At 39.1% G+C, this 23,666-nt stretch overlaps 1 protein-coding gene across 1 annotated transcript in view; it reads right to left on the bottom strand.

Moving 5' to 3' along the window:
- AKAP6 (A-kinase anchoring protein 6) overlaps positions 1-23,666 on the bottom strand; it is a 368,170-nt gene that overhangs the window by 119,904 nt on the left and 224,600 nt on the right. Inside the window, exons 8-9 of the mRNA XM_080809066.1 lie at positions 20,473-20,621; positions 3,633-3,753 (exon numbers count right to left, since the gene is read on the bottom strand). Of these exons, the coding sequence (XP_080665192.1) occupies positions 3,633-3,753; positions 20,473-20,621 (270 nt within the window). The remainder of the gene's footprint in view (positions 1-3,632; positions 3,754-20,472; positions 20,622-23,666) is intronic.

Genomic DNA, 23,666 nt, shown 5'->3' with positions numbered 1-23,666 from the left:
AACTACTTTTGTGTTTTCTAGGCTGACAATACTGCCAGTGTTTATTAGAAAAGAGCTATAGAAGGTCCCCGCTCAGAGGTTGAGCAAGTGGGCCAGACAAAGACGGGAGACACTGGCAGGATGGCTCACTGTCTCAAAACAAGGAAGAAAATATTTTTGAGGGAGTGGTCATTTTTAAATAAGAATCACGTTGCTCTTAAGACCCTGCTGTTGAAAGTTAATTAGAAAGAAAATGGTCTTAAATTTCTAATGACCAGAAAATAACAAGAAATGGTTTAAACAGAAAATTCTACTTTGTTGTCCTTCGTAATGCTAAGATTCTAAATTACGTCAGGTGGTGTCAATGTATTCTTTGCCTGTTAAATCTAATTCTTTTCCTTTAAGAAGTCCCTATGGTATTTTGCTGGCTTGGGGTAACCAACATATCACAACAGGTGCCCAGCCCAGGAGCTCTGCTGAATGAATAGTCGAAGGTATTTATCTGGAGTTACATATCTAGGGGTTAAGGACAGACGATTTTCTCGCAGAGACTAGAGCATAAAATAAACAGGGAAAGTCAGGCAAGTAGTGCCTGATGTGGAAAAGGCTAAAAAACTCTTCACTCTTGTTGACTACCATCTTAGTAGGCTTTCTCTAAACCAACATTTCCAAATGAGGACTTTGGGGAATCAACCTAAGTCTGTGTAGTACATGTCGTGAGTCGGGATCTGAGCATGACTACCTACTCCAGGAAAGGAGCTGAGTGATGAAATACAGAGAGCCCCCCAAGGAGAGGAGAGAAAAGGTTTTGAATTCTACCATAACAACAATCATGCTTGGTCTATGGCCCCTCGGATTTTACCATCACTCAGGTGAAGGTCTCTCTGAAAGGTTTCACCTTCATTCTTTATGATAATATCAGCAATCATGAACTTCATTCTCACCCTTAATTTTTTGGTATATGTGCTGCCGAACGAAGTGAGCACTCATCCTTGACTTTTGAACTCAACGACTGTTAATTCAGTATCAGCTATGTAAGGTGTTTTGCTTAACAATGTATAAAATCCAAGAGCAAGGCATTTTTCTTAGTGTTACAGAAGCATTTTAAGAAAGGATGATGAGGTACGTAGGTTGAGCTGGACTGGAGTGCCGTGATATAGGTTGGGCATCCTGTTGAATGGTCTTGAACACTAGGGAATGTGAATAGTAAATGCCCCACAGGGGAAGGGCAAGTCCCACTGACCAGAAAAAAAAAGGCTTTGTCCCAGATGTCAGTGGTGCCCTTGATGAAAAATGCTGATAGAGCACTGGTATCTTTCAGGGACAACAAATTTAAAGATTAAAGTCTCAAATGGTATTGAAAGCAGAGGAAGGCCTGGGGACCAACTGAGCAGCGCTATTACTCTGGGGTCTCTGTGATCCATAGGCTCAAAACCCTCCTCCCCCAGGTCATCAGTTCAGTTGATTTCTGAAAAGGCACACTACACTGGAACAGAGGAATGGGACATGGAAAATGTTGACCTAACCTGAGAATCCCTGAGGATTCTAGATGAAGACCTGAAATTAATTTTCCTCCATCAATTTTTCTAATTCAGGACCCACCCTAAGTTCTCAATGACTCCTTACTCAATATCCTCAGATTGCTCTGGAGGTTCCTAAACCTCTGGAATAATGTGGGGACTTGTGTAAAGGAAGACTCTACAGACCTGTAGCATTTGCCCTTGGTGTATACCTCAATCTTTAATTTTGCTTATAAGCCAAATGCAAAGTTAGGGCCAGTCTCATGAACTTAGCTGCATTAACACTTCAGAGCAGAAAGATGATGACAGGATGTGAGTCACAAATAAAGAATCCCAGTATGGAAAATGTTTGGGAAAATGCTATAATCCAAGAGTATGAGTGGGTGGAATAATGGCCTTCAATATACCAGAATGGGAATTCTCAGGCAGAGCACTTATAAGGAAACCACAAGAAAAAAAAGACTGATTTCCTATTAATTGTGATGTAAATTATATGGATGTGATTTTGACAAAGAATAGCACTACTATTGAAAAAAAATTGTGGTTTATGTGCAAAATGCAAAATGCATCAAGAAGAAAAGAAATCTTATTTGGCATCATGAGTGCAATAACATCTGAGATAATGGCTTATGGTTAGTTAACTTTTGTATTATTTTTTCCTGTTTGGTTCAATTTTTAATGCTTATTAGGAATGAAACTATTATTTTTCTATCAATAAATTGAAAAGATTAATGGGCATTTTTCATACATAAATCTTGATCCTGACATGAAATGTGAACGCACCTTGCTTTGTTTACATTAGCTGAAGACTGTTATTCCAGACATGTTATGCTAGAAGATATACTGGGTAGTTTTGTTGTTAATGCGGATGGCTACCCATACAGGAAATAGCTAGTAGTCAACAAACTCGATTAATGTTGGATAGAATTCTTTCAGGAATAAAATATCACCATTTGCTGACTCCTTGGGGAGCCTATATCTTCTCTTAACCAAGATGATTCTCAGGGGACACTAATTAAAGTCAACCCGACCCTTGAAAAGTATAAATAAAGTTCTCTCTTTAGAGAAGGTGAAAGTTAAAATAACATATTTAGGAAAGGTAACTTAAAATGATAAAAAATGAGGAAGAAAGGAGACAACTTTTATTTGACCTTGAATGTACTTCTTATTCTACAAGAAATTTTTAAAAGCTAGAGGGTAGTTGTTTCTTGTCATTATACTGTTGCTGATTCTGTGGTTAGTTATTAATTTTATTTTTTATGATTCACAATCTGCTCTTTGAAATATGCCATATGCTCAAAGCAATTCAAGGATGACAACTGTCAGAATTACTCCAATAAAAATTGCCTAAATGAGGAAGATTTACTGCAATCTGATATTTCAGTGGAAAGTCCCTCTACCCTCCCCGACAGCTTTTGCAGACACTGTGAATCTTGCAACCATTTTTTCAGTCAAGATCACATAGCTGTTTTGTAAGAACTTCTAAGACTATTTAAGTAGAATTGGTAAAACATATTAAGCTAAGGGTGAATTAGCAGACATGGAAAAGCAATATAGATAGTTATGAGATGGATTGCCTGCAATCAATATATGAGTTCCAAGCCAGTTTTCTTAAATCACACGCAAATGTATTGAGTTGATATGACAACGTCTGCTCTGTGTATCACTAATAAACATTAAATTGAACGATCCCTGTACCCTGGAAGTAGCAAGTCAAACTGGAGGCAAATTTCTTTTTTTCTCTGGAAAGATCTGAGAGGTGGATAGAATCCACCTGAGTGCTCCAATGAAAACACATTTTGTTAAATGTTACCAGTCCATTTATCCTTCATTTTGTTTCAGTCTATTTATTAATGCGGTTTCATTTATTGCTATTCATCTTGGAGATAAATCTTTGTCCTTCTATAGAATTACACCAAATAGAATGTGATAAAGGGAACTTTCTTGCAATTATGATGTCGGTGCAGCCTGTCAGCACACAAGGGATGGAAATGAGTTTGGGGACAGGGAAGGGAATTCTAATAGACACCATGATACATACAATGAACGCAAAGATATCCTGAGAGAGAGAGAGACTTGTCAGGCTAATCAGATCTTCCACAGCAAGGTAAAGGCAAGAAGGGTAGCTCTAACCTTGTAAAGATGCTGCTGCTGCTCCTCTGACATCATCAGGTCGTGGCTGTCCATCACGAGGGACTCCATGTCAATCAGCCAATCCCAGAGCTCCTGATATTCCGAATCAAAGTCCAGAAGCCTGAAGATAAGGCACAAAATGTATTATGCATAAATACAGTGTAGTTGTTAAAATCTCATATTAGAATAATATATTCTTGAAAACCCATGATGTTCCTAGGTGATACCTGTGAAAAGAGAAGGGAAAAATTCTCGGTGTGGTTATGCGGTGGGCAAAATAGAAACTCAAGCCTCTGACATAGCATTTCTTAGATTTTGAAAACATAACATGTTATTCCAGGGCTCATACCTGAGATGTATCAAGACTATTTCCATTCGCTAACCCTTTTTGAGGATTTACAGCACTTGAACAAAATGACTACTACTATGTCCTTGGAAGAGAGCGCTGCCATATTTAACAGACTGAGAAATGAAGGGTCAGGGCCTTGTGAAAGGAACAGGGTCCAGAATTTTGGGTCAGAATAGCACCCTCAAAATTCAAACCTCTTTCTTGCCCACTAGATTTTCATAGATGTCGCATCCGAAATATATTTATGATTAAGAATACTAATTCAACTAATTTATCTACAACAATCACAATTTATTATCTGATCTGAAATATCATTTTCCCCGGGAAATGACTCAATCATTTATTTGTCCCTCTGCTGTCTATCTGCCTATCTCTGCAAACATATATCCTACATTTATTGTCATGGATGAGTAGCCAGCATTTCAGCTTAACACTCAGAGATAGGCTTGAGTGACTCTGGTAAGCCGGTGAGAACCAGGGGCAGATCCAGTATTAGACAGGTGTTCCCCACAGACGTGTAGGAAACAAAGGTAAGGACAGGAAGTCAAAACAATGAATCTTTGAATAGCCAGCAATCATTAAAATTCAAAGGAGGATCACTATGGTTTTCAACAAAATAAATCATTAGAATAAGGAGCTTAAAAGGATTAATGTGATTCTCTATTGAAAGCCTGGTGAATAAGTAAAGCCCAGATTCTTCTAAAACACTGTGATCAGAAAATGAAAGTGCAGGATGAAAAACTATGACTTTGTCCTTCCCCCCAAAATCATCTCCCTAAAAGAAACCACATCCTTGTCAAACTGTAACAGAGCAAAACCCTATCAGGGCCAGCAAAGCAGCGGGCTCAAGTAGGAATCTGGATTATCAAGTGAGTATCTTATTACTACCTTGTTCCTGTCTCTATACATTAAATGGCTGCTTTCCACAAAAATTAACATCCACTTTTCATAATTTACAATTTAATCTTAATCGATCTGTCAACGAAAAATGAAGGTGTGTCTGGTGGCCAAGGAGACTAGATCTACAACAGTTTATTTTATTTTAATTATCTTACCATAATTACAAAGATTACTGATGAAGACCATAAGCATCCAGGGGCAAGGATCGTCATTGGCTGACACGTAGAATTGACGTTTAACTGAATGCTGATGTTGGGCACCGGTGATGTGACCAAAAGCTTCAGCAAGGTTCTGGTGGCCTAGACCAGGGTTTCTCAGATTTAATGTGCACAAGACAGAGATGAGGATTTTGTTGAAATGCAGGTCCCGATTCAGTAATTTTAGGGTGGGGCCTGATATTCTGCATTCAGGCCTCACTTTGAATAGCAAGGAATTCCAGCAAACACGAGAAATCTGAACTAGTATCCCATTTCAAAATACAAAAAAACAAACAAAACCACTGTAACAGGGACAAACCGCCAAGCTTTATTTATTAACTCTGAGCGACTAATAAGGAATGACTAACAAGGATTTGCTCATAGGACAGGGACAATCATTTAGAAATACTACCTGAACTACAGTCATCATTTCTCTCTCCTTGCACCCTCCCACATTTTAGCCATAAAGACCAAAGAAAGTCGGGGGTGGATGGGTGTGCACCTGGGTGACCGAGTCAGTCTGCCTGCAGCTCTGGTCATGATCCCAGGGTCCTGGCATGGACCCCCATGTTGTGCCCATGCTCAGTGGGGAGCCTGCTTCTCCTCTCCCTCTGCCATTCCTCCTGCTTGTAGTCTCTGGCTCTCTCTATCTCTCTGTCAAATAAATAAATAAATTTTTTTAAAAAAGGGAAATGTCACCCCCCAAATTAAGGAAGTATGATTCTGGGGAATAGTAAAAATAGCAAAGGAGAAATAAAGGGAAAAGCTCACCCTTTCCGTATCAGTGGAGTTAAATAAGACAGAAATAAAGGCAAGAAGGGCTCCTGCTAAGATGTGGATCCTTCCCTATCTTGGACTAAGACCTGGAGGGGAGGTATGTGAGACAGGTTGAAAGGAAAGTCAAAAGCACCAAGATGTCAGATCCTTTGCCTGCTTGGAAGTCTGGGAAGAGACTTCATCATCACCTGGAGTGGGAACACTACAATCAGAGAGAACTTTGGTCAGGACTCCCCTTGCTACCTGTTCTTTTATCCTCTCGATGAGAACACTGTTCTCTCACTCCCCACCCGACCCTCCCCCCACCCCCCCAAGAGGTTTCTAGGAGTTCACCTGGTGAATCTGACAGAGGTGCTGCCATGGCAACAAAGGCACACTGACCCCAAGGAGAGGCGGGGGGCCTCTGAAGCCAGACCTCAGAGAGTTGGCGGGGTGAGTGGGGGTTGAGATGAGGCTTAGTCAGCAGAAATACCTCCTGACCAAGCCAAGAGATAACAACACAGCCACAGGCCTCTGTAGATCAACTTTGGAATACTTAGGGCAAAATCCATTCAAATGAAACCAGACAGCCCCTACCCAAGGGCCTTGGTGAGCCCAGGGAAACTCATCACACCTCAGAATCACAAGGTCACGTAAACCCAGATGTCATCTTAGAAAAAAGAAGGGAGAGAAATAAATCTGAAAAACAGCATTTACCCCAAGAGTAGCTCCCCAATGATGATGTTAATTTATTAGGGGACGCTATAAGCATTGTGTTAAAGAGCTGGGACTCTGATCTTGAAGCAAGCTTTTCCCTTGTTCACCAAGAAATGATGTGCTTAGGATGTCTCATAAAAACTATCAGTCAGCGAGGAGAATAAAGGGGCCTGTTTTCTCTTTCATATGTGCATGAAGAAAAGAAATTTTGATTAGGACCAAACAATTCAAGGGTAAGAAATGAATTTATCTTCCATGTCTAGTGCTCAGCATAGCACCTGGTGAACGATGATGAGTGAAGGTAGACACTGAAGCCACAAACCTTTAGTTGGGCAAGAGTGACGTCAGAAGAGCAGCATGTGGCAGAGACAATAGGATCTCCTCCCCCGATGCCAATACCAGCACAACCAGTGCCACAGACAGGCTTGGTCCCTTCTTCTGAAGGTGAGGTTTTGCCTTCAAGTCCATGATAATGGTAGGCATTTCTTACTTACAGATTATGTGCAGTAGCTTCTCAATTTAGGTGAGCTCTCCCCTCTCCATTCCTCCTACATCTTCCCCTTTTCTACACTGAAAATTAACGAGACTGAAATAAACCAAACATAAATTACATGGTAAAATACTCAGAACCATGACATCTTTTCACTGGCTCTTTACCATACCTTTCTATCTATGGAGCTTTCTGATTCCCTTTAGCAAGGGGCTTGGAACAAAACCCCATTTCTTTCAGTTAAATGTACCTCAACTTTCTTCTCAGGGAGTCTACACAGAAGACCCACAAGAGGCAAATGAACCTAACACAGATACTCCCCCTTTCTTCAGTCTAGTCTGTTTTCATTTTAGCTGAGAATATGTAGGCTTGAGTTTTGTTAGCTACAGTAAATGCTTTGGTTTCATATTTTGCTTCATTAGCATAGAATCGACAGTAGTGTTTTCCAAACAACAATTCTCGTAAGGTCCTAATAATGAAGACAAAAACATTTCTTTTAAGCATTTGTGCCTAATTTCAGATTCTTGGCCGTGTGTTAATTCCCAGCTTAGAAAAGACCTCAGAACTTTCCAAATTTAGTGAAATCAAATATGTAACTTTGTAGCAAATCATAAACAAATTACTAGAATTTCTTTCTTGATTCTTCAAAAGCTTCTGAAATGAATGCAATTAAGTGTGCTCATTATTTCAGGAAAATTCTTAGGTAAGAAAGTAGCTTACTTTCTTATGTTTATGTTACCTGCAAAGGTGTGTGAAGTGTTTTTCAAGTAATTTTGTGAAAGACGGTGTCTTCCAGGCAAAGTGCCAGGTACTATACAGGAAAACAGAGAGGATCATAGATGAGTGAATTTATCAAGGGTAGCACAGAACTAGTTAACAGTTTTATATCCCTTTGAGGAATATGCTGATTCTATCAATTGAATTCAGAACGAGGTTCTTTTCTTGAATTCTTGGTGACAAGGTCCCAGTCTCTCTTTTTAGAAGAGAGAGAGAGGCAGCTGAAATTGTGGCAGGTGGCTCACAATCTTATAAGGGATATAAACATGGGAACTACTCTTTTGGAGGGATTTTCCTCATAAAATTTTCTGTCGTGTTTCGGTTTGTGTTAATTCCTCCACTCAAATATGTAATCTATTTGCTGTTAAAAGATCTCAAAGCATAACTTTTCAGTAGCCTATGAATCTGTTATATTCTTTATGAAAATGTTACAAAGCAAACTCATAAATATTCTAGGAAAGTGTTATAAAGCAAACACATCACCAAAATGGTATTCTTTTGGATATTTCTCCTTTAAATTGCCATACACTTGACCTGAAATGGGTTCACAATAAAAGAGTTGGACACTCTGTTGCAGGTGTAATATTCCCATTTTAGGAGGTTGTAAGCTTATGCATGTGATGAGGAGAAACAGCCTTCTAACTCAAAGTCCGTTTTCATTAGATAAGTGCAGAATTATGAACATGTTTAACTCACAAAGAATTTAACAGAGATGGAGACAAGACTATGGAGAAATAAATGTGCAAATTTTTCTTTAATGTTTATATCTAAGTTTGGGTTAACTAGTCTGGGTAATCGACAAAAAAAATTCCCAACATCCTGTCTGCCATTTTACTCTGCTTTTTCAAGGCTACAAAAAGATTCCAGGGCTTTTCACCGCAGAAATAAAATACTAACAAGCTCATTCAGTATCACTTTTTCTGCAGATTGGAAGCAATACATTATTTGTAAGGCTAGCATAGTTTAAGAAATAATCCTTCCTCTAAACCCTGATGGGAGTTATGTTTGACTAGCTAAGTGTTTGAATACATAAATGCATTCAGCCTTTGGTATTTAAAGTGAGCATCATTAACTCAACATTTCAACTTAAACTTTGCTTAAAAGATAAAGTTTCACCCAAGTGAAATCAATGGAAGGTGTGTGTGAATATATGAGGTTTCAGCTTGGCCCACTGAGGAATTTTGATTAAAACAGACAATCAAATGAAGAAATCATCAAAATAGAGCAATTATTGGTTGAAGAAAAGATAACACTAAAAAGTCCTGGCAGTTTTTCTACTAAGTCTGAGTCATATATATTTGGGAGCTAAATTTAAGATTCCATCTTTCATATGCTTAATGGTTCATTTCACACAAACACATCCAAAAACACAGGACTGATTTCTGAAATACCAGCTTCTCTATAGTGGGACTTCTATTAAATGATCCAATTTTCCTAGCTTCTTTAGCATATTGATTCTTTCCCCAAATATTCACTAAGTGTTCACTGTTAACATTATTTGCTCAAGGAAGTTTGCCTCTGTTTTTCAAAAAAGACACTAAAGGGAGTGGTAACAAAATCTTGTACAAATATGGTTTAAGAATTTTACTGAAGTAAAATACTAATCACAGATCCAAATTTCCCGTCACCCTTTACTCCATGTGGCATGTAATCACAGAAGGGAGATGGAATAGGGGCACCTGCCCCACTCATAATATCATTAAAGAATAAAATTTAGCTTTCTAGACATGGAATCTGATATGCACAGTTGCATGTAGAATCCCTTTCCACTCTAAACATATTAAAGTGTGGACACTAATTTACTATTTTGAATGAAAATTCATGAGCAACTTCCTCAAGAGAAAAGCAGCCGGCCTTTGCCATTAATAAATAAAAAGGAATATGGAGTTCTTTCCCGCAGTAATTTTCTCAACTCTCATATATGCCCACATACATGTGAAAATGCCTGAGAAAAAGAAAATCAACCCTACAAATTTGTTAATGACTGGCCCCACTTTCTCATGGACTCACGGGTGGCCTGTCCATAAACAGTGGTTACTGTGACAAAAGCCATGGGGCAGAAGAAGATTCTAACCTCCGAGTTTAGAAAATATCAATTAGAAATATCACTGTAGACTTCTGGATGTATTTGGAGGCTTCTGTGAGGCTGTCAGGAAGTCAGACCCTTATCTGAATTCCCAGATAAATACACTGGACTAAGTTCTAGCCAAAGAGCTGGAAACATTCTGAAGAATTTAGAATTGGTAGTGATTCAGACACAAATGGAGGGACACTACAAAGCAAGAGATGATGTCATTTAAAGAGAAGAAAAGAATAAATCTTCCCATGTTATCCTCTGTGTGTTAGAGGGGACTAGATCTACACATGCTGTTGGCAGAGTGGGGTGAACTGGGCAGCTTACCCTTTTGTCAAAGGACTACCCCACCCTAGGCCTCACTGGTTCTCAAAGATTTAGTACGCAATAAAGAATATTTACTCCTAGGGTTCGGGGAAGAAGTAAATAATCTGGAAATTACTCTCTGCCACTTAATCTCTAACAATAGGCTGGCAGCAGAATTAACATGGAGAGCCCACCTAGAATGATCTCCATCACTGAGGCTGACCTGCCCAGAGTGTGTTATGCTCAGACTACAGGGTTTTAGTTACTTGTAGACCTGCTTTTACTGAATTATGCTTTGACATCATTTCTTCAACCTACATTTACAAATTGCCCTGGGAATTTCATTTCTCTTGTACAGATGCAGTATCACAGAAGCCTGTCTTCTTAAAGAACTACCAGAGAAACTCCTCAGGTCTCAGTGGCATAACAAGCTGTGCTTCCCTCGATAAACATTATTTTTAATCTTAGGACACCATGAATTTTATGATGGAGGAGACTTTTTTTTCTTTTCTTTAGTGGAAAATTGAGAGCCAAATTACAACCCCTCTTGAACACATGCAGAGAATATGCATTTGTTTGTTTTCTTACACACATTTTACTTTTGCTTAACTTATTTCAGTCAAATATTTATCTTATTTATTGTAAATATTTTTGTAAGTTGACTCAAATCCTTTGTGAGGAAGATGGGGGGGAATGAATCAAGGAATAAATTTTAACGAGAAGAGTTAAGCTCTGCCCATTACAACGAGGTAGATTAACTCCGTCTTTGGTACCCTCTAATTGTCCCTGCTAGCATCTCTCTGCCTCTTCAGTGGGCCTCATCAACTCTCCAAAGCAGTACAAAAATTAACATGGAAGGGAGATGCAAATATGTATCTTTCTTAGTTGACTTATTTTTAACATGGAAGTAATAGTTCCCCAGAAAGTACGCTTCTGCCTCTCTGGTTTGCCCTTTGCTGGATCCTGGCACGGATGGCATTAGATCACTGAAGTGGAAGACTGTCCAGGTCTAAAATTAGCTTAATGTATTTGCACATTAAAAGGGTATAATATCACGACTCCAATGAGTACATTTCTACCGGTGAGATTTTTTTTTTAGCCCAGGAAGACCTATTCTAATAATTGTATAATACCCAGAATATCAGTCACCCAGAAGGAAGCCATGCACTTCTTGCTCCTTTTGACTGCATGTTGTATTGTGATCTGAGTATTTAATAACATCAGAGTATAAAAGATGGAGCAAAAACAAAAAAACAAACAAACAAACCACAGAATGCACACCGATCCGCTTTTCATTAGATTGAGACAGGACAAGAGTCAGAGGAAGAAAGTAGAAATTCATGGTGTAAATAAAGTTTCTTTGAGTTGCCTAGTGATTGGTCTGTGAGTGCATTACCAATGTTAGCACAAATAGATAGTACTCCATTTTATGGCTGGGTTGTACCAAAAAGAAGACATTTTATGTAGCAATATTCCCAAAACACCCACTGAGCACAAATTCAAAATGGTCATTCTGTGTGAAGGAAAGAGTATGAGTAGGCATCTATGTTCCTCTACCTGCAGAAGCTGTATTACTGGCACGGTCTCAACAGAAAGTGAGGATGATCACCTTGCAGCAGTAAAATCCAGGGTGGTTATATCCCTTCTCAGGTGGTTAAAATCATTCAGTGTATCTTACTGCTTACTTAATTTAGAGAATCAAATTTGATCTTTAATCAAACAATAGTTTAAATAGTGATATATTTGTTTTCATTTGTCAATGAAATGACGCTTTTGGTGACGCTTTATAGATACCTGTGTGTGTTTTTTCATAGCAATACAGAGATGCTTCCTTTTCTGAAGGAAAACGGCCTCATCCTTTCTGCCAAACTTAACCTTCTGTCCATTTAAAGTCCAATTAGTTCAGCCTGTTGTGCTTGGGAATTACCTATATATCCTGTTTGTATTTGGGAGTAAAATTTACAGCAAAACCTTGTGTGGTGAGGAATGGATTACTTGTATATTCTCAGATACAGGGCATAGGCCTTGACTATGTCTCCATCTGCAGACATTGCCCCGAGTTTCCCTATCGCCAGGGGAAGCCTGGCATATGACCAATGAGACTGAGGTATCTTCTAGAACTTTATCACAGGAGTAGAAGTCCCTAAGAACTTGCTTAGTATTCCCCTCCTGATCCCAGGAAGCAGAGTCAAAAAAGAGTTCCATGCCCCTCTGCTTCAACAACATCAAATTGTTATTTATAGTAGTCCTCAATACACACATAGTCTCCCGCATACATACCCTCCCTACAAAGTTAGTCTCGTAGCTGAAATCCTCACCTTCCTTCTACCCAACCTTTTTCTAATAGCTAATATCTGTGCACCTTTTACGAGAGCTCAGATATTGCCTCCCATCATAAATCTCCCTGGTCAGGGCACCTGGATGGCTCAGTGGGTTAAGCCTCTGCCTTCAGCTCAGGTCATGATCTCAGGGTCCTGGGATCGAGCCCCATATCGGGCTCTCTGCTCAGTGGGGAGCCTGCTTCTCCCTCCCTCTGCCTGCCTCTCTGCCTACTTGTGACCTCTCTCTCTCTGTCAAATAAATAAATAAAATCTTTATTTAAAAAAAAAAATCTCCCTGATTAGGCAGACCTCCTAGGTACCTCCATAGTACACTCTACCTTGAATTTTACTGCTTCATAAGGATGTATCTGAGTGTCTTTGTCTTTCTCCCTCACGAGACCAAGGACTACAGAGATTTAAGTTTTTTGTATCTTTTCTATTCCTAGCACCTCATACCACTCCCTGCAACATAGTAGTTTCTCAAAGTATATTTCATTAACTAATTTTTATGTATCTCTTACATTGTAAGTATTTTAGGTATTTTCTTTTCAATTATTGTATTTCTGTGCAACAAAGTATATGGAGTAGGGGGTAATAGGTGAAGGGGATTAAGCACAAACTTCCAGTTATAAAATTAGTAAGACATAGAGATGAAAAGTAGAGCATATGGAATATGGTCAATCATATTATAACAACATTGTATGGCGACATACAGTAACTACACTTATGGTGAGCTTTGCTCAATGTATGGAATTGCTGAATCACTACATTGTGCATCTGAAACCAATATAGCATTATATGTCAACTATACACTGGTAATAAAAAAATTAATAAAAAATTTAAGAATATGAAGTAGGCTAGGATAACTATTCCCATTTTACAGACAGATATTGTCTTTTGAGGAAGTTAAGTGTCCCAATCAAGTTACACAGCTAAAAAGCAGTGAAATGCCAACCTGAACTCCAGTCTCTAATTTTTAATCTAGGAGATACTCTCTCCCCCTTTAAAAAAATTAGACTAGAGGGAATTAATGAGTATCTCTAAAGGTAAATATCATTTGTGTCGCTGGAAGCTATCTGAGGGTCCTAATTCACTCTAATATCTAGGATCACAAGCTTTTACCTGTAACTTTGAGACAGAAAATAACAGGTGACTATAGCCCTAAATTCCTGCCAATCAAGATACCACCTGGAATTCTCAATGATGGAACTTTTATTTTGAAAGACTTGTTTAATATAGCAGGAAAGATTCCAACTAAAATCAAAATGTTCGGATTATCCATACTTTTTCAAACATTCCTTAAAGATAATGTCATGTCCATCTGGGTGGAGGAGTAGTTTACCATAATGTAAGTTCCACCTCTCGAAGCCTCTGCTACCCCAGAGTTACCACACTGTCCTCGTTCATGGTTGAGGAGCCCCAAACATTCCTGAGCTCTAGACCTGTTCCCTGGGCATTTACACTTGGATGTTCCACAGACCATCTAAAGAGCCACGTCTCGAACACTCAGCTTCTTTCCTCCACTCCTGCTCTTCCTTTTTCTTCCCCACCTCAGTGAGTGACATGCCCTTCTATCTGTCAAAGGGCACAAGCCCAAATCATGGAAGTCCATTCTTCAATTCCCCCTCCTTTAATGCCCCCTACACACGTGGTGGCCAAGGCCTGTCTTCAACTTTCTTCTTTCAGTTTCCATTGGAAACTTCGAGCTTCCATTGTTATGGTCCTAGCTCAGGCCCTATTTCTAACTTGAATGACTGGAATAGCATCTTAATGGAGCAATGTCTACTCTTGTCCATGCCAATCTATTCTCCACAGCATTGCTAGAATATTGTTTCAAAACTGACATGCCGGGCAGTCTTTACTGGCTCTAGAAGTTTATACACACTGCTGACTCCATAGGAAGCATTCTCATGGTCACTTCTGGTCATGAGGCATAATCCATGACACTTCTGGAAGGTCTTCCTGATTTACATCCATCTGCCACACGCTGCGTCCCATTGTCTATGCATCCCCGGTACAGCCTGCACTTAACAGTTATTCAACAAATATTCCATGTTAAATGACGCAAAGGTCATTTGAATCTAAATCCTCCTATTTTCTTTCTCCTCCCTGAACTAGGAATTAGAACACAAGAGTGGCTCCTTTCTCTCTCTTCCTCATTCCCCTCATCTGATGGGTCATCAATTCTCTCTGGCTTTAGTTCCAATTCAATCTCCACATTCTCAATTAATTTCTAAACTAAAATCTTCACTGACTAAAGCGGTGTTTCTCAACCAGCAGCATCAGAATCACCTGGAGGGCTCATTAAACAAAGGTTGCTGGTCCCCAGCTCTAGACTTTCCAAATTAGTAGGTCTGAAGTGGGACTAAGAATTGGCATTTCTAACAAATTCCCAGGAAATACTGATACTGCTGGTTCAAAGAACACACTTTGAAAACCACTAGTGCAAAGGTTCTCAACTGGAAGTGGGCATTAGAACATATTTATATCTTGGCTCGTGCCTGCCTACTGAATCAGAATTTTCAGTGGGGTGGGGTAGGCAGGCATTTCTTAGCTTAAAGGTGCCTCAGGTGATTCTGATGCATGCACTACCCTGGTCAAGAACCATGAACTCAATAATTAACTCCAGGAGCAGGACTTCACCTTCTTCACAAGCCTTATTTTTCTTTTTCTTTTCTTTCTTTTTTTTTTTTTTTTAAGATTTTATTTATTATTCTGACAGACAGAGATCAGAGGCAGAGAGAGCGGGAGGAAGCAGGCTCCCTGCTGAGCAGAGAGCCCGATGTAGGGCTCAATCCCAGGACCCTGAGATCATGACCCGAGCCGAAGGCAGAGGCTTAACCCACTGAGCCACCCAGGCACCCCAAGCCTTATTTTTCACACACCTCCAACTTTCCATTCTGCTTTACGGTCAGATGGAACCAGCGGGCAGTTGATTATTCCAGACCTTTGCTCCCTCTCTCTGAGCCCCAGATCACTTTGAGCTACTCATTTATGCATCCATTCATTGACTGAGCATCTAGTACACAACAAGGACCAGATGCAGGGCAGAGTGTGGAGAGCACGACATATGCAGCTTGGCCTCATGGAGCCCACCCTCTTCCTCCGAGCACCCCTAGCACCCTCTGCTTCCCCTTATCTCTCATTTCCCAGGTAAATACTGGCTTACTGCCACACTTTCTTGCTAGACTGTAAGGCAGGGACCACGGTCTATCTTTGGAAGTGCTCAATAAACATTTGTTCAGATTAAACTGAAAAGCTCTTCCCTGATCCAGCCTTCTTTCTTTCTTTTTTATTTGAGTAGAGTTGACACACTATATTACATTAGTTTCAGGTGTACAACTTAGTGATTGGACAGGTTTGTATGTTATGCTATGTTCACCATAAGTATAGCTACCATCTGTCCCATTACATCACTATTACAATATGATGGACTGTATTCCCTATGTTCTGCTTTATGTTCCTGTGACTTATTCCATCACTGGAGGCCTATATCTTCCTTTCCCCTTCACCCATTTTGCTCACTTCCTACCCCCTCCCCTCTGTCAGCCGTCAGCTTGTTCTCTGCAGTTATCATTCTGATTCTGCTTTTTGTTTGTTCATTTTTTTTAGACTCCATTTATGAGTGGAATCTTATGGTATTTGTCTTTCTCAGTCTGATTTATTTCACTTAGCTAATACCCTCTAGGTCTATCCATGTTGCTTTAGATGGTATGATCTCATCCTTTTCTATGACTGTGTAATATTCCATTGTGTATACATGCCACATTTTCCTTATCCATTCACCTATCAATGGACATTTAGGTTACTTCTGTGCCTTGGCTATTGTAAATAATGCTGCAATACACATAGGCAAGAATATATAATGAAGAAAAGACAGTCTTTTCAATAAAAATGGTGCTGGGAAAACTGGAGAGCTACATGTTAAAAAAAAAAAAAAACTGAACTACTTTCTCTTGTTTTGAGAGAGAGAGGGCGAGATAGGGAGCAGGAGGCAGAGGAAGAGAGAGAATCTTAAGCAGGCTCCATGCCCAGTGCAGAGCCGTGGGGCTTGATCTCACAACCCTAAGATCATGATCTAAACCAAAATCAGGAGTCGGATGCTTAACTGACTGAACATCCAACCACCCCAGAACTGGACTACTTTCTAACAGCATACACAAAAATGAATTCAAAATGGATTAAAAACCTAAATAAATGTGAGACCCAAAACCATAAAAATCCTAGAAGAGAACACAGGCAAGCAGTAATTTCTCTGACATCAGCCACAGCAACATATTTCTAGACACATCTCCTAAGGCAAGGGAAACAAAAGCAAAAATAAACTACTGGGACTACATCAAAATAAAAACTTTTGCAGAGCAAAGGCAACCATCAGTAAAACAAAAAGACAACCTACTGAATAGAAGAAGACATTTGCAAATGATCTATCTGATAAAAAGTTAATATCTAAAGTGTATAAGGAACTTACAAAACTCAACACCTAAAAACCAAATAATCCAATTTTTAAAAAATGGGCAGAGCACTTAAATAGACCCTTTCCCAAAGAAGACATACAGATGGCCAACAGACACATGAAAAGATGCTCAACATCACTGACCAAGCCTTCTTTTAAAAATTATGGACCAAGTCCATAATCCTCTCTCTGCTGTCTTTCCTGATCTGCTCCAAGTCCCCCACCATGGTCAGAATTGAGCTCTGCCTTCCAGGATCCACAGCCCCTACCCAATAAAGACCTCAAACTTAGCACTTAACGGTCCTTTAGTCTATATTGCTTACAAACTGGAGCCTCCTACCAAACTGTGAGCATCTCCTTTTGGCCTTTAATCTCTGTACTTCCTATCAGTAATATTTGGCAAATTAATAAAATTGATTTTATTTTCACTTAAGCTTACCTCCCAATCATTTTGCCCAAACTTCCTTGTGGCTTTAATGAAATCTCCTTAAGACTCTTCAATTTCTCCAGAGTAGAAAAATACCATAATTTAATTTCATACACTATGGAATATACACAACAGAGGATTCAGAGGAAGAAGTGTTTATCAAGGTCTGAATGAAATCCTCAGAGTGAACTGTCCACTCAGCACTGAGGTCTCAGCTGCAACTTAAACAATCATCCTGGGCATGCCAGTCACCTAGTCTTTTGCCTTCCAGTACTATCATTTATAAACTGAACAAAGACACGGTTTGTGATCGACAGTAAGTCCTGACAGCAAGTAGGATGCTACTTAGTGAATTAAACAGCATCTTTGAAATTCATTTAAAAAATGAAATCAGACAACCTCTTGATAGAAAGAGGTGTCAGGAAGAGAGGGGTACACTTCACAAAATATACGGAAGGTTAAGTGTTCTTGACAAACTCTGCTCAGGTCATCGTGCCACTCACACAGTAGGCCTTCAGGGAATACTGACTGGGTGAAAGAAACAAAATAATCCGTAAGTGCTTTCATTTAAGTTGGCAGGCATGAAAAGCACCAGTCTGCTCCCACAGAGAATCATCAGTGACTCATGCATTGCATGTCCCTCCTGGAAGCCAGTTTCCCGCTTCGTGATGCGGGAGCCAGTGCCAAATGTCTCCCGTAGGTAAACAACTCTGTTACTAGTGCTCACACAGCCTCACATACACTCAGGGAGATCTTTCCGCCACACATATTCATGATGGTTAAACACACAGTTCGTAGTTGTATATAAGTTCTGTTCTATCACCTTGATAGCGAACTTTTCATCAAGCCAGAGAGGTTAAAATTCATTTCTAAGCAATACTGTGGTTATGTAAACTTTGGAGAAATTTAAGATCACATTCTGTCTAGCAGCTGAGTCTTCCCTGGAGTAGCTTATACATTTTTTCAACCACATACTCTTAGTACGCATGTAGACATGGGGAGGAAATAAAAATACATGAATTGTATCACCGGCTTAATTTTCTCTTTGGTGGCTTGGATATCTGTATATGGAATAAAGACCCTAGAAAGCCCACACTATTCCCACAGTTACTTATTGGAAACAATGCTCATTCTATGCAACAAAAGGAACGGTTAATGAAGTTTATGTATCATTGGAGCTGATAATTTTACAAGGCTGTGTTCTTAAGGCTCCAGAATTAAGGATCTGACTGTGGGAGCAAGAAGTCTTAGGGGCAGGACACCCCAGATAACCTCACCCACATGCATTCCTCCAACAATGCTTTTCTGTATATAAACAGAAAATAGAAAGGAGTATATGGTTTTTGTCCTTAGTATTAAATAGCTGCCTTTTCTTCAGCACACACTTAAATTACTGCACAATGCACAGCCTTCAGCACCCCAAGGAGCATAAACAAAGGATATCAGGCAAGTTCACCTACTCCCACTTCACAGAACAATGCTTGTTGTTAACTAAGCAATTCCCAGGGCAAATGTATGATTTGTGGAGCCCAGAGTAAGTACTCAGGTTGAGTCCTTGGAATCTGAGGTCAGAAGCACGTGGTACCCGCTCAGTCCCCAGGGCTTTTAGAAAACATGAGAATGTGACCTAAAGTTTGTGCTTGCATCCACACCAAAGACTATTTAGGCATTGAGAGAAATTAAAGCACATTAAAGCCTCAAAACAGCTTATTGTTCATGCTCCAAGATTTAACCTTTTCTTTCTTATTTGCTGCTATGCTTTTCTTTTTATGAGTCCTTAGGAACATCTCCTGAATCACATAAGATAAATCAAATATATACATAATGTGTCTATTTATAAAATAACCCCGCTAGAGCAGCAAACTACATAGGTTTGAAAATTTGAAATTTGAAAATTTGAAAAGTCCATTGCCATTTCCTAAATAGAATTATGACTCTTCTCCTCTCCCTGGATTCTTAGAACCTGGGTTATATCACAAGACAGAAATTATAATCAGTACTTAATTTATCCCCAAATATCTGTAACTATAAGCACTTAAAATACAAATGCAAACAAGTGCATGAAAAGATTTCTTTCCTCTTGACTTTTCAGGAAATATTTTGGCTATAGTCACACCCCGTAGGTTTATATGACATTTATTAACATGTAATGGAACTTGGGGGAACAGTTTCTCCCCCGTGCTGTCTGGTTCATGTATAAAACTGAAATAGGTTACTGTTTCCATTTTTATGAGTATACTATTATTAAGTCATTAAAATAATGAAATAATTAAATTTAATTAGTACTCTTTTATCCTTTAATAATCATCTATAAAATAATAGAACTGAGCCCAAAAAGACAAAAAGAGAAAAAACTGTATGTACACACACACAATATTTGCATAACTTTAAAGCCAGTTGGAAATATCTGAATGCATGAGTTAATTATTTAATAGTATGGGGAGTTAGTATAAGGTAAATACAGCCATATGTCTCAGGCTGAATGAAACTGGTGGGTCACTGAAGCTATTTGGTCCTTTCACGTACCATAGACAATGCTAGCGCTAGTCTGTTATTCCAATTGACTTTATGTGACGCCGACTGGCTAACCCAGGGTCTCTAAAGAATTATTAAATATCTGTGTTGTCAGGAAAATTATGTTCTACCAAATTTCCAGTGAGCTTTTGATATTTAAAAGTTCCTTGGGTAGGCTTTAAAATAAATGGTAAAATTTAAAAAGGGGGAAAAAACACAGAAAAAGGATTTATGAAGAAGAAAGACCAACACCATAGGCCCCGTGTAGTCCCACAAACGCTCCTACCATCTCTGCTTTGAAACAGAGATTCAAAACTTTTAAAAAGGCTGCTTTGAAAAAAGAACCACCAAGTTAGGATGTTCTGGGCTAGATGACAGGGTCCACTAAAATCCACAGCTCCTGCACAAACGCAACAGGATACACATGCCTACTCTCCCAAGCCTGCCTGGGTCTGCGTGCTGAGGAGGAAATGCCTGTCACACACCGACCGGTGGCAGATCACTGAAAAAGTAGAGATTAGCGACAGTCAAACAACAAAAAAGAATAGCTCCCTACCCATTGCCTCCCACTGAATGAACTTTTGACATATCGGCAAACTCTTCTTTCCTCTTGCTGCTGCTGGTGTACTGCTCACTGTAGAGCTTGAGGGACATCTGCTCAACAGCATCTCTTTGTGCTTCCAGGTAGCACAGCTGAACCTCAGTCTGGAGAGAGAAACAAAGAGGAACTGCTGTGTTAATCCAGAAGGAATGCATTTCAAGTGAGGTGTAACAACTCAAAGAATGGGAATTGTTCACTTCATTTTACTGCTCCTTTTCGGGCTGGATTTAATGGGATCAGCTGGGCATATTACAGAATTATATTTTAGATCTGAATCTTATAAGTTCCTCCTTAAAATACGACCTGAATAAATGAACTCTCAAAAGATTCAGTAAATATCACCAAATATCCCTGAGATCATAATACTGTATGATGAGATTTTACATAAAAATTCTGTGAAATTCCTTAATAATATTCTTCCTCATATTGCCACATATGTAACATTTGTTTTTTAAAGATCTCCCTCCAACCCATACATTTGCATGGACACATATTCTGAACGTTTCTCATTATCTTCCCTGAGAAGAATAAAAAAGCCTAGTACCAATTCTAATACATCTTCACTAGTGACAATAGACTTCGTTTATTACACTTTTTGGGTCCTCTGTATTATCATCTTAATTTAAAAACAGAAGGAATAGTGATTTTGCTGTGTTGGTTTGAATTGTTACATCTTTCAGAGTTACTTGGGGCTTATACTGTAGTAAAGAGAGGTAGTAAGTTCACCATGCTGTTTTCTATCAAGCCAAGGCCAAAAGAATGCTGAATAATATTTGGCATCAAAATGTACTGAATAGATGCTTTATTTATTGCAGCTGTTATGATCCCTGTGGCTTTAGGGCTCCCCAGAACACCAGATGAGACCGAGAATGTTTGCCCATGGTAACAGGGAGGGAAAAATGCTGAGTTCGTGTGCACTGTGGACCAAAGGAACTCTTCTTTCTTTTGGCCCTACCTCACTAAATCCAGGCACGTCTGTTCACATTTCTGATAAGCCTTAAAACTGTTACTTCTTTTAATTTAATTACATATTGTGTTAAAAAACAGTTCTGGGTCAGCCGCTGGGTAGTTGCCAGAATTCTACAATGTTTAAGAAAAGCCACGTCAGACATGACCTTCTGCTTTTTGTAAGCCAACCAAGGCCTTTTGCCTGATCTTGGCCTTTATTCACTTGACCATGGAAGAGAAAACAAACCCCAAGCAGCATTATAAAGTGGCAGCTGCTTAAAAGAGCAAATCAGGACTCTGTAAATGAAAAGGGTGGTTTATGAAATGTAAGATCTCAAGCCATTCTGGAGTTCCTTAGTTGTTGCTTTCTACAAGCAGTTAATTATGAGTGCTATAGACTATGTAGGAGGAACTTTAAAAAAATGCAAAAATTACTATATTCTTATCATTGAAATTACTATATTCTTATCTTATCATTCAGAAGTCAGTTAAAAACTATAATCTGCATTTGGTTCATGTGAACTTTTCTTGCCTAAACTAATTGGTAACTAATAGTCAAAGAACTGAAAAACAGTAATCCTCCCAAATGCTAACCCTTTTCTACCTTTCCCTTCAAGACTGTACAGATAATGAGGAGATCATCCCACATCAAGTATTCTGTTGAAAACCCCATTCAAATAGTGTATCTCCACCACTAGGTGCCAAGAACCATGTCTGATCCCTAGAGGTTCTCACTAGTTTTTAACCATCCTAAGGCAACAAACTGGACCATTCCTTGTTCTGGATAATGATCTCACAAATGTGTGCCACTGGTCACAAAAAGAGTCATCAAGAGTGAGGTCAACTTCATGTAGACAACACTACCAGGGAAAAATAATTGGAACTCATCCCTTGAGATCCTAGGCCATCTCTGTGTACAAAGGGACACACCTCTCATATGACAGGGATACATGGAAAAGAGTCCAGAGAACAATTCTGAGAGCAACTTAAAAGATAATTAGTCACCTTATGAAAATGATTGAAATGTTGCAATGTAAGACTTTTATTGCACAACATCCCACAGGCATTTGACATAGGAAACTTCCCTGCACTAACAAAGAGATGAATTAGACGGCCCAAGTCCTTCCTATCCATCTCTATTTCTCTCTCTGCTTTCAGTGATTCATTCCTAAAAGTGATGATAAAAATAGAACCAAAGTAGCTCCTTCTGCTAAGGTTGAATGGCTTTGCCAGTCTAAATCTCTCTGCAGACTGGTTAAATTCTTCTCATACTATATCTTAGTCTGAAGATAAATTTTTAGGAGGAAGATTTGGAGAAAGAACACTTCTTAAAAAAATAGTAAAACTGGATCTCTGATTAAAAGAATTTTATTTACTAGTACTTATGATAGTAGAGGATATTTTTGGACTATATTTTATAATTTAGCCTAGCTTGATTAAATAACATTACTGATGGGTTATCAACAGAATTGGCAACTTATATCATTAAGGAAAATAAAAAGGAATAAGAGAGAATAGATTCAGTGACAGATTAACCTGTTACCTCCTGGTCAGAGAGGCCCATGGTGCCATCAATGGGAGTAGGTGTAAAAAAAGAGCACTATGGATGGATGAAACAGATGAGCTGGATTTGAATCTTTTGGTTTGAGGGACTGATGGAATACAAAAATGAGATGTTCAGTAAGCAAGTGGAAATATTAAGCATAATATATAAACCTAGAAGCAACAGTTGGCATTAGGAGATGAAATGAGAATGCCATGGGAGAGCATATATGATGACAGAAAGAGGACCCTTCTCACTTATTCTACTCGAAGTCTGCATTACCCCTTGGCTGACCTAATGTGATGGATTCTCTATCATTCTCCCTCTTTCCTTCTCCACCATCCCCAAATCTGTTTTACAGATGGCTCATTGATTGATTTCTGAATCATAGCTGAGATCACTGGTTGTTGTTGCTTCAGGGCTTAATTCTAGACTACTTTTCTTTGTTGATACTATTTCCCATGGCTTTCAATGCAGTCTATATAGTAATGGCTTCCAATCTTCTCCTCTGAGCTCCACACTTACATACCTAACCAACCACCTAATGTTGCTACTTGGATTTATTTTAAGGCAGGAGAACTCAAAACAGAACTCTCCATTCTCATCCTCACCACACCCCCCAGGACTATCTCTACTAGGTCTTCCATTTCAAGCAAAT

This window comes from Martes martes (genome assembly GCF_963455335.1).
Source record: "Martes martes genome assembly, chromosome: 7".
Lineage (NCBI taxonomy): Eukaryota > Metazoa > Chordata > Mammalia > Carnivora > Mustelidae > Martes > Martes martes.
This window is presented reverse-complemented; position numbering and strand designations above follow the sequence as displayed.